The sequence below is a fragment of the Athene cunicularia genome, assembly GCF_003259725.1.
Source record: "Athene cunicularia isolate RWA chromosome 4 unlocalized genomic scaffold, athCun1 chr4_part1, whole genome shotgun sequence".
Lineage (NCBI taxonomy): Eukaryota > Metazoa > Chordata > Aves > Strigiformes > Strigidae > Athene > Athene cunicularia.
In genome coordinates, this window is record NW_020799098.1 from 5605151 (window position 1) to 5618689 (window position 13539).

At 49.3% G+C, this 13539-nt stretch overlaps 1 protein-coding gene across 3 annotated transcripts; it reads right to left on the reverse strand.

Annotated features, from left to right (window-relative positions):
• Positions 1–2141: 2141 nt before the first annotated feature.
• Positions 2142–10749, reverse strand: THNSL2 (threonine synthase like 2). 3 transcript variants are annotated; one of them, XM_026847323.1, is made up of 9 exons: positions 10637–10749; positions 9807–10034; positions 8906–9100; positions 8492–8644; positions 7580–7810; positions 6559–6707; positions 3757–3882; positions 2683–2822; positions 2142–2559 (listed from the first exon to the last, which is right to left on the reverse strand). In XM_026847323.1, the coding sequence occupies exons 2-9, from the start codon at positions 10027–10029 to the stop codon at positions 2331–2333; spliced, it is 1446 nt and encodes a 481-aa protein (XP_026703124.1). In that variant the 5' UTR covers positions 10030–10034; positions 10637–10749; the 3' UTR covers positions 2142–2330. The 3 variants fall into 3 exon arrangements, with proteins under 3 accessions (XP_026703124.1, XP_026703125.1, XP_026703123.1); XM_026847324.1 differs by having other exon boundaries at positions 9807–9930; positions 10637–10704; XM_026847322.1 differs by lacking the exon at positions 10637–10749 and having other exon boundaries at positions 9807–10302.
• Between the last annotated feature and the right edge of the window lie 2790 nt (positions 10750–13539).

Consider the following 13539-nt stretch of genomic DNA (forward strand, 5'->3'; position numbering starts at 1 on the left):
GAGGTACCACCTTTCTGCACGACTTTCCTTCCTCCATTTTCCATCTTTTCATCAAACAAAGTTGACCTTCCTTTTCAGTTGGAGACTGAGGGGTGAGCAGAGCCCTGAGCACCCATTTGGGGCCAAAGTGGGAGTTCCTGGTGTGGGAGCAGCCCGGGGTCCCCGAGCAGAGGGTGGGACATGGCATGCCCACCAGGCCAGGTTCACCCCCACATCCCAGGCACCCAGGCTGCCCTGCGCAGCTGTGCATTGCCCTCTGCAGGAGCATGGCCGCCCTGCAAGCTGAGCCTGTCTGTGCTCCTTCTGCCTCAGCTCCAGGCATGAAACAGGCTTTTCCTGCTGGGCTTCTGCTCCAGAAATCACAGAGTTTTCATAGTGTCCTGCCCAAAAAACAGCTGGTTTGGACTGAAGGAGAAGCAGCACCCTCACCCCATAGGGTTATCCTCAGAGATGGCTGAGAATTAAACTTCTTCTCACACCACATGGGAATTGTCTGGACCCTTTACCCATCCTACTGCTTCAGGGCACTGGGATGGGAGAGTGGGATGTATTTGCCATGCTTTCTGCTTGCAAAACACGCCAGAGCTTTGACAGGCTGTAAACTCAGCGCCACTCGCCCCGTCCTTCCCCATGCTCCCCAGCCGGAGATCTGGGACCAGCCCCTCTCCCCCATCTCCTGCTCCGGTCCTGGCCAGCAAGCTGGATTTGCAACCTCTCGCTTGGATGTAGAGCTAGGTGTAATTTTAAGCCTCTCCCCCCTTGCAGGGTGTCTTAAGCTATGATTAAGAGGTAAATTACAACTGGGCAGCCGTCCCTGGCTGACAACCGCAAGATTTGGGGAGGCAGCTATTAAAGGCGGTGGAGTCCAACGAGTACAATGTGTGCATCAACAAAAGTGGCAGCCGGTCGTGGGGGTCAAGTGAGATCAGGGGATTTCTCTTTGGCACCACCAGTGACTTGCTACACCACCCACCAGTGCAAAGTCATCCTTTGGGGCAAGGTTATTCCTGAGAATAAGGTTGTGTTGCTGCTCAAATAAGAGTATTTTGCTGGACAGTTTGGCTCTTAAGGAGAGGTGAATGACGGCCTTGTGAAACATCAGACCTTTCCTGGACCTCACCACCATTTTCCTCCCAACTGCTCAATCCATGCAACTAGTAGAGCCATTAACATTAAAAGCATCCAGAATCCAAGTGCTGTGGCTTTTTACATCATTTTCAACTGTTTCCCTCATCCCTGTTAACTGGGATGGGGCAGCCTCAGCCCCCACCTTGAAGGAGGCACAGGTCCCTCCTCTCCCGCAGGGTTTCGGTGGGATGGAAGGAGGCGGCACGGGGCCGGCTGTGCTGGGGGTAAGAGGAGGAAAAGGCTGCGCAGGTGCCAGCAGGGCAGCTTGCAGCCGAAACAAAACTTCCCACTCTTCCCGCACATTCTGCAACATCCCATGCTGATTCACTTCACAGAACTTACTTTTACCCTGCTAAATGCCACTAAACCTTCAAATTAATCCTTCCATTACGGGACTTCCTTTGATGTCAAAGGCGGAATTTTTTTGATGGCAAAGGGGGATTTTTTCCCCCCTGCTGTAATTATTCCTATTTTTCCCCCCCCCCCCTTTTTAGGCACAAGAGATTCCTGCCAGATGCTTAACTTGTGGAGGCAACTCCCACATGAGGTATTTATATATTTATATGTATATGATGGGAACGTGGTATTGGAAGACCTAAAGTTTCAGACAGAAGATAAGGGGAATTTCCCATTTCCTATTTGTTTCAGTGGTGCCCAGGAAGAGTCTGCAGCACAACTGGGACCAAAAGCTGCAAGAGATGGCACTGGAAAGTAGCTCCTTAAGATAAACATGTCCAGGAAAAACATCTGCTATTTAACACTGAGCAAGTTTCAATGCCTGTGAACAATCCCTGGCAATGTTTAAATTACAGGGATGGGTAAAGCAGATCCACTCCAGCCCTGCATGTGCTTTCTGTTGAGTATCTCATGTGCTACTGGGATTGCTGGGCTGAACATCCCAGCACGGGGTCAGAGTTGCTGGGTAATGCTCAGGAAGCTGGCGACTGGGGGTAGTGCTAAGGGAACTTTCTGTAATAGCTACTAATGATGGAACAGGAGCATTTATTCAGTTTCAATCATTTTTTATGAATTATTAGGGAAAAAAGAGGATACAATTGCAGAGCTCTTTACTGAAAATGTTATGAAATAGTCTATATAATTCAACAGCTAAGTGTGTTCTTGCTTGTATGGAGAATGTAGGCTCCTCTCCCAGCATAACATGGGGGTGTCCTGGAGGCACTGGCCAGCCATGCCCTGGTAGTTCAGGTCTGTGTGACTCCCTGCCCAGCGATCCCCCATCGCTGTGCCGTGGCTTTGATCCGCTCCCGGAGTGCCTGCGCCCAGTCCTGCCCCCGCTCCAGGGGAGTGGACCTGGTCTCCATCGCCATTAAGGCAGTGATTTCAGGGGGGAACTGGGGAACCAAGCCAGCTCGGAGCAGGGCATCCGGAAATTTGGCTGCGGAGGCTGGAGCTAAGCAACACCGGGGCATGCTGGAAGGGGAAAAAAAGCAAGAAAACTTTTGATGTAAGCAAGCCCTGAGGTGGAGGTGCTGCTGGAGCAAAGGGAGAAGTGATGCTCTGGTCCCCGACACTCCCGACCATGGCTGTCCTTACCTGTCCAGCTGCAAGTAGTGGTAGTGGGCAGCCACAGCAGAGTGGGGGCACAGCAGGTAGCAGTTTTCCTCCCAGCAGCGCTGCATGGCTCTCACAATATCCTCATCAGAGGCTGAGCACGAGCGTAGAGTCTCAGAGAGCTGCAGCCATGGGGGAAAGAGGGCAGTTATCACAGGGCATCACCACCTCACATGTTCCAAGACAGGCTTCTGCCATGAGCACTCGGCAAAGCACTTCAAAATAGAGAGGCTGGAGGCTGGAGTTTGCCAGGGACTGAAGGAAAAGGGGTTTCTGCTGCAGCCAGGGGATGAGGCACTGCTGGAAATGGCCACGGGGCCAGGGTGTGAGTGAGAGCTTTCCATCCCCAGGTGCTGGGACCATGGGTGGAGAGGAGCCAAGACAGTTCCTCAGCTCTGCGCCACTATTTGCATGCTCCAAGGGAGTTTCTGAGGGCTTGTAAAGCCCACTTCAGTGTGATAGCTCTTCTTTCTTTTAATAAAGCAATTTTTAAATATTTATTTTGCTGCTATGCAAGCAGGAGCAGGCACCGGGCAAAGGATGCTCAGCGAGGGACAGCACCTGTTGGATGGGAAGAGGCAGGACTTTGCATCTGACCCAAAGAGCCTTGCAATTCAAACGTTTGGTTTTATTTTGTATTTCTCTCTGCGTTGTGTTCATGCTCCCATTTGCCATAACACCAAGGCCGAAGTGCAGCACCAAACTCAGCAGACCCACGCCCAGATGTCATGCTCAGTTTGTGCCAACACCCACATGCACAGCCAATGCTGGCACCGGAGTGGCCAAGGACAGGGTGGTTTCACATCCTACTGAAATAACTGCAGGCATTTTGTAATGAAGAAAGAGATTTCTTTTAAAAAACATAATTAGAAATTGGCTTTTAACATCTTTATGCACATGCATTGATATAAAACTTCTGTGCTGGCCTCACGCTTAAATTAATGGTTTGAAACTCTTCACTATGACTTTTTTATTCTGAAAATGAGTTGAAAACAACTGGTAGAGGTAAATCTCCTTACACATACACACACGGTGCTGTGTGCATAAGGAACTGACCTTTCTGTGCAAATCCTCCGGTAGCTTAAGGCTTTTTGACACACTGAATCTCTCCATCAGCGTATTCATCAGGCAGCTGTCAGAGCCCGAGAGCAACCAGAGGATTCTCTCCATGTTGTAAGGCTCCTGGGATAACAAAACAATAGGTGAGCAACGGAAATTCAAGTGTCTTTCCTGGGGGGAGAGCACCTGTGTGGATTCTCCGATGTCTAATCACAGTTGAGGTCCTACTGCTGCATTTTTCTCTGTGGAAGCTGGGGTGGGCTTTGGTCTTCCCCCCGCATACCTACATCCCAAGACAAGTCTTTAGGAAGACAATGTCTTTCAGACCTCTGACCTGTCAGAGCAGTCTGGCAGTGACCATCAGATTGAAAAAAAAAAACCCTAATGAAAGGGCAACTGATAAATCAAAGGTGTGACCGCATCTGTAAAATCAGTTTGAGGAACCCAGGTTAATAACACACTATGCGTTTGAGAACCAGAAATATCCAGCTGTTTACTCAGTGTTGCAGATGCTGCTGTGAGTCACCCTGCTTCCGCGTGACTTAATGAGACACCCAGCTCCCTTCAGGGCTGACCGATAATCTTTATGAACATATAAGGCACACATAGGGCCTGACCGGCCTGGATGGCTGTGTAGCAATCCATGTTGCAACACTGCAGCAAAACTCGGTGCAAGACCATACAGGAGGGTCCCAAATCAACTTCACTGCTCACTGCCTCATTCCTGACTGCTCACAAGCACCAAGAAGCATTTATCCGAGACACCTTGTAGGGACAGACAAGACAAGGGGCACCAACTACCAAGTCCTCATCACATCTGTGTCCAAGTACTGGTTTTGGATGAGCTCTTCATACCGTTTAGCAGCTGACAGTGCCTGTGACCTTTTATCCCTCCATTCTGACTCTACCTTGGCAAGTCATCAGGACTTACTCAGTCTTTCGTGTCCTTATCTGGGTGGCTTGTGGCCCCCGTCCTGTTCTTCATCTTCCTACCATCATCTCCCAGAGCCTCCAGTCTGTAATCTTCAGTCTAGTCTGGGTGTAGCCTGCCCTGTGTTTTAGGCTGTCCTCTGCCTCCCAACCTGGCTGTCCTGAGAAGCTACGTGTCAGCATGCCTGGACTTCTATGACCTGCTACTCACACCCCTTCCTTCTGCTATTCCTGCCCTTCCTTCTACTGCTCCCACATCCAGACCTTTCCCTTCACCCTCCATTCATACCAGCCTTATGGTTTCCACTACAGACCATTACATTGACACCAGTAAGTCAGACTGGGCCAGGACACCAGTGCAGGCACTGGCTTTGCCATTTAAGTTATTACCCAGCTCTCCAGTCTGGTTTTGTCCCATGTCACTAGAGTTGTCCAGGAGAATGTTGAGGCCCAGTTTGGAGGACAGGTCATGCTGGGCATGTGGACATGAGCTGCGTGGTGATTCCTGACCTAAGGGCCAGAGAACAGCCCCTAGTTGGCTTTAGGTACTCCAAAGACACAGCATCTGCTAGGATTCTCCTGGGATTGCTCCTTACAAAGCCCATCCACACTAGACTTTCTGCTTCACCTTCTGTCACGTCTGGGACATGACACCTTCAACTCTTCAGTTAGTGTCTAACCAGAAAGTTTTTTCTCCTTTAGCTTAGTCTGTAGAAGAGGCAACCTAAAGAAGTTGTGCACTGTCCATCCTTGAAGGTTTCCAGCACCTGACTGGAGCAACCCGGTCTGACCTCAGGGCTGACCTTGTTTTGAGCAGGTCCCAAGTCCCAACCTCCTAAGTTCCCCTCCAGTGTGAATGATCCATTGAGCTATGGAAATATATGTATGGATGCTTCAGATGTGAGCTGAACAATGATGCCCAATGCAGCTGTGGAGAGGGATGTGCAGAGGGATATACCCATCTTGTTCCTGGGGAATCTCTGTACATCACTTCGCCTGGCTACCTTCCCTCATGATGCTCAGGTGCCTCAGCAGACCAGTGTTACTAAAGAGACACGGGCCAAGAGAGCAGCCCAGCTACCCTTTGAGCTCTGAGGACCCCCACAAATTCATGCCTTGGGAGGAAAGTCAAGCTGCAGACCACAGCAGCCTGGTGCTAGGGGTATAATGACTTACTGACTGCAGAGCATGTTCCTCTGGGCTCCCAGGTCCTCCCAGTGTGTTTGAACAGCTTGGAAAACCCGGGTAGCTTAAGGCCACAGTGATACAACAGCAAGTGTTTCACACTTCGGTCACTTGTTTGGAAGCAGATCCAATCCCTGTAGATCACAGGGTAGGTGTGAAATAGCAGTTATTTGCTTCCAGGTGTTTTGTTTCTGTACCTCCATGACTTTTCATGTCTGAGGCCTTTGCCTGCCTGCTGAGACTTGTTCTGCTCTGAGCAAGTTGAAGACGGCCATAGATGAGGCATTTCTTCTGGGCTTCCCTACCTTCTTCCTGGTCTCTTCTCTTGCTCTTGGTGAAGCCTTTCAGAAGCTTCAACAAAGCCCTTGAGACATGATGGGATTTATCATTTTCTAAGTGTTAAATTTTGAGCAAAACATCGTTCTTTTGCTAATGAAACCCCAGAAACCTAGCATTTACCAATGAAGATTACAACGTCAAGCCCTGAAAAGTGAGGGAGGAGGTGTGTGATCTATCTCAGCTCAGCAGTCTGCAGCATAGATGTTCGGTATGAGTCTCTTAATACATCACTGAGAGGCATTGCCAGTGGCTTTCATATGCTTTCATAAACCAGGTAGAATTGAATACAAGGAAAAAAAAATATAATATTTAGTATGTTCCCATTTTGGTCAACTCATCACATACCTGAATATCCATGGCTGATGCTAACGTAGGCTTCACACTCTCTGACAGTGAGAAATCTCCATGTTGAACAGTCCTGTGAATGATGTCATTGCTGTTAACCACGGCAACAAGTCGAATAGGGAGACCCATTTTTTGGGCAATACAGCCAGCTAGGAAAAAAGTGAAAAATTACATGCATGATTGTTGAAGAAACATTTGAAGAAGATTTAGCAAAGAAGTCATTTTACAAATTGTCTGAGCATACAGTTCAGGAAGAGACACAAAAGGCATTCCCTAATGGACTCTGAGATATCTGTCTTTAATGTTTTGGTAGAGCACCGGATTATAAAATCCAAGGATGCAATGTTCCATCTGCCATCGAACACTGACCCTTGGGCACCTCCACATTTGAAGATGGATGGGCAGGGGACCGAGAGGTCAGGCAGCTGCTGTTCAAGCAAGAGAAATGAAGCTTTTGGCTCCTGCAGTCTATTAATTGCATTGCATTGCCTCAGATGGGCAGCCTAGAAGTGCAGCAAATGTAGTTGAGTGTAACAAATCCTTTATTGCTTTCATAAGACAGTTGAACACCTATTTTGGGATTGAGGCAATCATATTTAGAAGGCCAGATTATGCAATTAAGAGTGGTTCTCCTGACTGCTCACTACCATGCAAACCAGAGTAGGACCAGGCAGGACTCCACACCTCTGTTAATGTCTCACTTAGGAAATCAGAGCCACAGTATTCTCCCTCTTTTCTGGATCAAACACATTCTGTCCTCTTCTAATGTGCCCATCCTCAAGATAGCTACAGCCATCATCAAAGGGTGGTTTGGGATTTTCTGCACCTTGCAAATCATCAGTGACACCTGAATGAGTAATAACCATATATGAGTAATAAAATGTAAGTGGTTCTGAAGAAATCCTACCAGAGAGTGGGTGTTTTAATAAATAGCAATATTCAGTATCTGCAAAGTGCTTTTAGTCCATAGGTCATAGCACACTCTCTCTCTTCCTTATCTAACCTATCTTTTTCCCTTCACCTGTGATATTTCCTCCTCCTCCTGTTGGCACAACAATTTCCACCACTGGCAGTGGGGTGGTATCCAGAGACGGGGCACACTGAAAATAAGCATAGAAGTGGTGTGCAATCTGCACCATAATCCTAGACCAATTGACTGAATTCAAGCTCATCAGATTGTATTTTCTGGCAAAATTGACATCAGCGAACAGTTCCTTGATCGGTTCATCGATTTCATCGCTGTTCCCATGAGCTGTCATAAAGGAGAAAGGAAAGATTAGATCTGCCAGCATCAGCGCATTAGGCACAAGGTATTTCTGCTCAGAAATAGGGTCAGTCTCAAGCCCTGCGGTTCGCTGCGGTCAGGAGTGTCCTGAGCTGCCCGTCTGCCTCAGGGGCTGTACCAGCCAGGGGATGAGTAGCACCACCTGGATGCCAGGTGGTTTCTGCAGACATTGGCACTCTGGGCTCTTGCTTATATCAAGTATATATTTGCCAGGAAAGCAAACACCTGCATCCCCTGTGAGATGACAGGATGAGACCTGGCTGAGCAGAGGAGTCCATGGGACAGCTCAAGCTCCATGGGGAGGGCACAGCGGTAGGGGATGGACCACCTGTGAAGGTGAGGGGACAGAGGGAAGGGGAGACTCTAAATCCTTTTAATGCCAAAATATGGTGCCGAATTCAGTGCAGCTAAACACTAACCACCTGCATGGAAGCAACTCTAATCTGTGGCCAGGAGAAAAGGAAGTCTTGAACCTTGTGGTCATCAAAGTGGGGACATCTGCTACAGTCTCCTGTTAGCCAGATGCCTGGGCACGGTGACCATGATGGCAATGCTGCAGCTGCTAAAGCCACAGCACCCTGAGACATTTAGGGTCACAGTTTTGACACAGTAGGGCCATAAAGTGGACAGTCCAAAAGCAATGCCAACCAGCAAAGACGTGCACATTGTCTTCAATGACAGTGGTCATCTGAAGTTCTTGTATCTGGGTGCAGAACCCCTTGGGCAGTAGAACAAAGATGTCCATGTTCTTCTGCCCTCTTACGCTTTCAATAGCCGAGCTCCCTGTGTCTCCTGAAGTCCCTGTTTCAAAGTGAGGGAAAACCAAGAAAAGCAAAAAAATTGATGTGTCAGTTAAACCTGCATAGCTGCACTTCAAGAAGAAGATTCAGAGGTACTCCATGAGATGTTTTGGGCTAGAACCTTGGCATTGTCCTGAGATCACCCACCAGTCATCCCCGAGGCCATGCCACCCCGGGGCAAGTATGGGGAGGGTCATGGGATGATGGCTCTCGGGGTAAAGACCTGCTCAGAAATTATATCCCCCCAAAGAGGCATACTCACCCACCAGAACAGTGACATGCTTCTGCTTTTTCTCCAAGAAGTACTGTAAAAACTGCCCGGTGCAGGACAAGGACAGATCCTTAAATGCATAAGTAACCCCGTGCCAGAGCTCCAAAACATTCAGCCCATTTTTCAGCCTGGACAGATGGATGACATCCTTGTGTCTGAACCTGCTGAAGGCCCTGTCAATCAGGTCTAGAGGGCAAATTGTTAAAAGGATTGTTAGATTGGGTAGAGAAGTGTTTTTCTGACCCACAGCTTCCCACACCTGAGCTCTTCATGCTCCTGGGAAGCTTTCTGCACAACCAAAGTCTCAGTTGCTGGAGAAGTGACAGCTATCCATCAAGGTATTCTTAGGTATTAGGAGTAAACCAGCCCAGCTTCATTGTGTTTGATGGTGACAGCAAGTAACCCCAGGGGACACTCGACATAATCAGAACAAACTCTGTTACAATATAAAATACAGGAAACCCAAATTCTATCGTAACGTGCTGTTGAAACAGAGGTTGTAGCTGCCCTCTGGTGGAAAGCAATAGCTGTTAAGTGCTAAAAACATTAAAAATCAAACCTCTACAAGAGCATGGAGCAGCAGAAAGCCCTGGTGGGAGGGCAGGTCTAGAGCCCAGCAAAGCAACAGGGTACCCCAGCAGTGAGCAGGGCAATAGCATCAGCCTTCGCTATTGCAACCACCAGAATCTCTATCTGCACACAGGGGGACACCTTTTCCAGAAGGTAACAAGTCCCAGCAAGGTGACAGAGGAGAATAGGGTACAGAAAGGAGCAGGCAGTGGTGCAGCAGGCTCAATCTTCCGGGGTCTGAGAAGAGGATAGGGTGAAGGCAGGCAGATGCATCCAAACACCCCCAATTCCTCATGCACATATTTGCGTGGTCGAGGCTCACCATTGAGTGTGTTCCGCGGGACCAGCTCGGCCGTGATGAAGAGGGAGCACAGCTCCTTCACCAGCTCCCGGTAGGACAGACGGCCCCACCTCCGCAGGGTGTCCCCGTCCAGCGAGGGGATGTGCTGAGGCATGAAGAGGCCCCCATCGGGTGCGTAGCCAGAGAAGAGGGCTCCCTCAAAATCAACGGCCCCTGCGCCTCCCCGTGTGCTGATGTACTCCATGGGTGCTGGGGAGGCACCACAATCACTGCCAGGGCCCTGGAGCATCCCCCACTCTGGGAACCGCCCTGCATCCCAAACTGACCCCCCATAAAACTTCCCATGTAGACAGACAGAGCTCCTCGGGGAAGAAACCACCTCCTTCCCAAATAAAGCGTGGGGAGCTGGATTAACTATGGCTGGTGGAGGTCACACAGCGTTTTGCGGGCAGTGGAAACACTGCTTGGAACTTGTACCGAGGTGGCTGGAGCATTCTTGTCCCTCTTTCCCTGTGCCCTTCCCACCCTGCCCCGGAGACACTTCCCAGCCCGGGCAAAAGCCCTGACCACGCAGAAGTCACTGCGCAAGCACGTCATGTCCCCTACAGGCTATTTGCAAAACCTGGAGTTTTTAAATCTGAATAAATAAATAAATAAAAAGGAAATAGCTACGGTTTTAGAGCAGGTTGATTTTCTTTAAAGGGGTTGAACTAAGGACAGGATTTAACTCAGTGTAGGAAGAGCCGAGCTAACTCCTCCGAATTCACCCAAATCCCACCAAGCAGGTGCCGGCGGTGCCGGGAGAGGCCCCTTCTCGCCCCCATGCCATGGACCCCCACAGCCATTCCCACCTTGAGCTCTTGGGCCGACGGTGCAGCCCCCTCAGCACGGCACAGCCACGGGTCGCCTGACCCCACGCAGAGGCAGGAAAGCGGCCAAGCAACTCGCTGTCACTTGTCACCCGGCCACCCTTTGCACTTGTGCTCACGGAAAACCTCTCCCCGTTGCAACCTGCCAACGTTCCCCCCGCCACGGCGCAGCACCAAGCCTGCACCAAGCCTGGGAAGGGGAATGGGAGGGAAAGATGGAGCTGAGCTGCTGGTGGTGGTGCCGGACATCGGGGCAAGGGGCAGCAGGTCCAAGCTGCAGCTGGGGAAGAATCTAGTTAAATATTAGGAAGTAGCTTTTAAGCATGAGGGTGATCAAGGACGGGGCATGGAGAGCATGTTGTCTCCAGTAGAACTCAAAATTCAACTGCGGAAACACTGAGCCACCTGATTTAACTGTGAGGTTGGATTTAAATTTGAGATTGAATCTGCTTAAAGAAGGGTTTGGGTCAGAAATCTCCAGAGGTCCTTTCCAACAAAAATGAGTCTGTGATTCAGCTGTGTAAAGCCAAGTCTTCAGCCGGGCTGGGACGTCATAACAGCCCCCTCCCGCTGATGGGGAAACTGAGGCACGGAAGGGAGAGGGTGCATGTGCGCAGCTGTGTGAAAAAACTCAGTTCTCCTTTGCAGGGAAGGGCTGCACATCATTTTTCTTACTTTTTAGTTTAATAAATAATAAGTGTTTTTTGAAGGGCAAAGTCAGCACAGGACTGGTGGCTGCACAGACCCGGGGTGCAGCGCAGTGTGTGCTGCTGGAGCATGTGCAGGGACTTCAGCCCAAGAAGGCAAGGTGCAGAGGTACAAAGGATGGCTGATAACTGCCAGCCGTGAGTCAGGAAGCCCACGTCTGCAGTAAGGGACACATCATCTGCCAAAGCATCGGAGTCCGACCCAACACATGTTGCCTGTCTAACTCTGGTGAGTAGCTGGAGCCATGAGAAAAATCTCCAGAGTGGTCCAGTCCTTGCCCTGAGCACCAATGTGAAAACAGGCTGTTCTACACCCAACATCCAAAAAAGTTCTGCAAGCTCCTCAGTGGGAGGCAGAAGCTAAATTTCAGGCTCTGGGCAAAGTTGCCCCTGATGGGGTTGCTCAAGGTTAAACAGGGCAGCTGTAGCAGAGCAAGAAGCAAATAGCAGCTTTTTAATAATATATCTGAGCTTACCCAGGGGGTCAGAGCACTGTTAATAGTCTCCATTTTCTGACCACCCCTAGAAATCAGCTAGAAAGGGAGCTACTTATCTATAATTATATAAATTATATCACCCAGCCTGCGCACATCTCCCCACCATAGGGAGATCTCTGTGCTCAACATTTCTCATTATATTGCAAAGATGAAGCCTGAACCACCCAAACCTGCTGCAGCCCCAGGGTCCTCCCTGTTCCCACGGCCACCAGGTCCTCATGGCACACTGTGGGGTGCTGACCCTGTAATGGGGGTCCATCCCCATCCCAGATGTGCATCCAGATTCTTTTACAAGGCCCTGGAAAAATCAGGCAGCAGGACTGGAGCTTGTTCTTCAGGGATGGCTCAGGGTTAAATTGGTGAAACCTCCCCAGGGCCATCCCCAGAGTCACCAAAAGCTTCCAGGGTCACCTAGCTAGCTGAGGAGAGTAGCCAATGTCCCCAAAATGAAATGTTACCTCCCCATCACGCTCCAGAGGTAGCTGGCACAAAAACTTCAAGTAGCATCTCTGGACAAAACAGTGAAATACTAGATATAAAGAAAATACTAAAAGCTTCACGATAAATGATTTGCCTCCTCTAACCTGTCCCACCACAGCCTGCCGAGGTGAATTCAGGATTTTCTTTCCTTGCAGCAGTCTCTGCCCACGTGGAGGCAGAGCACACTTTGAGCCCAGCTCAAATTTAGGTTAAAACAACACAAGGATCAAACCCCTAGGAAAAACTGCACAAGCTGATAGTTCTTATTATCAGTGTAACAATTTAATATCACCATTGTCCATCTGACCATCCCCGCAAGGGTCACCCAGCACACCCCAATGGGACCTCAGCTGCTTCCACCACCATGGGACTTTATGCCTCTGGGCATTTACTTACCGTATGTCTAATTCTTTTAATGTGTGCATTAACTGTAAGATAACTTCGCTGATTCATCTGATGTATTAATTTTTTCCAAGAGAAGAGCTTACCATGAGATTGATGATCCCTTTAGCATTACATCTCTCCAGGGTGTATGCAGGAACCCTGAAAAAAAAAAAAAAAAAAAAAGGTTTATACCAGGAAACTTACTGCTCTGCATTTGCAGACAGAAATAGCAGCAGGACTGTTACTACAGCTTTATCTCTGCCCTGGGTCTATCAGCAGTGATAGCCCTCACTAAAGAGGTCATCGGTTAATGCTGTGATGGCAGGGACTGCTTATGTGGCAGCTACAGGTGGGTGCAGAATACAGGGGAAGAACCTGGGACATGTACTGGGACGACAGTGCCATTTATTGGGAGAATTTTTCCTGTGCTTGGCCCTGCAATTTCCATCTATTCAAGTTTAGAGTGACATTTCTTTAATATTATTTTGTATTTTAAAAGAAAAGAGGGGAAGGGAGTGCCTGTGCTGCTGCATGCCAGCCCATCAGGGCTCATCCACTGCAGCAACAGACCACGAGTTGGAAAATGTAAAAGCCTTCAGTTGACCTGGTCTTACTCAGTGCCTCCATATTCCTGTTAGGATTTGCACTTTCACTTTGGACCCTGTCTGCTCCTGAGCGGTTCATGCTCTTCGGACTCACACGTCAGAAACCAGCTGTATTTGCAAACTCCAGCTAAGGCTGTGGTCAGACTTTTCCAACTTTTTGTTCTGTGCTGCATCACTTTTCATCCCTCCAGACGGAATCTCCTCAGCCTCTC

What these genes read in the sequence shown, in the direction of transcription:
- THNSL2 (XM_026847322.1), bottom strand. Translation starts at nt 10,074, where the DNA reads ATGCTCCAGGGCCCTGGCAGTGATTGTGGTGCCTCCCCAGCACCCATG. An exon ending in GCATGTCACTGTTCTGGTGG is followed by an intron (nt 8,645 to 8,905) that starts GTGAGTATGCCT and finishes ACTTTGAAACAG; the next exon opens with GGACTTCAGGAGACACAGGG. An exon ending in CGGAGGATTTGCACAGAAAG is followed by an intron (nt 2,823 to 3,756) that starts GTCAGTTCCTTA and finishes CCATGGCTGCAG; the next exon opens with CTCTCTGAGACTCTACGCTC.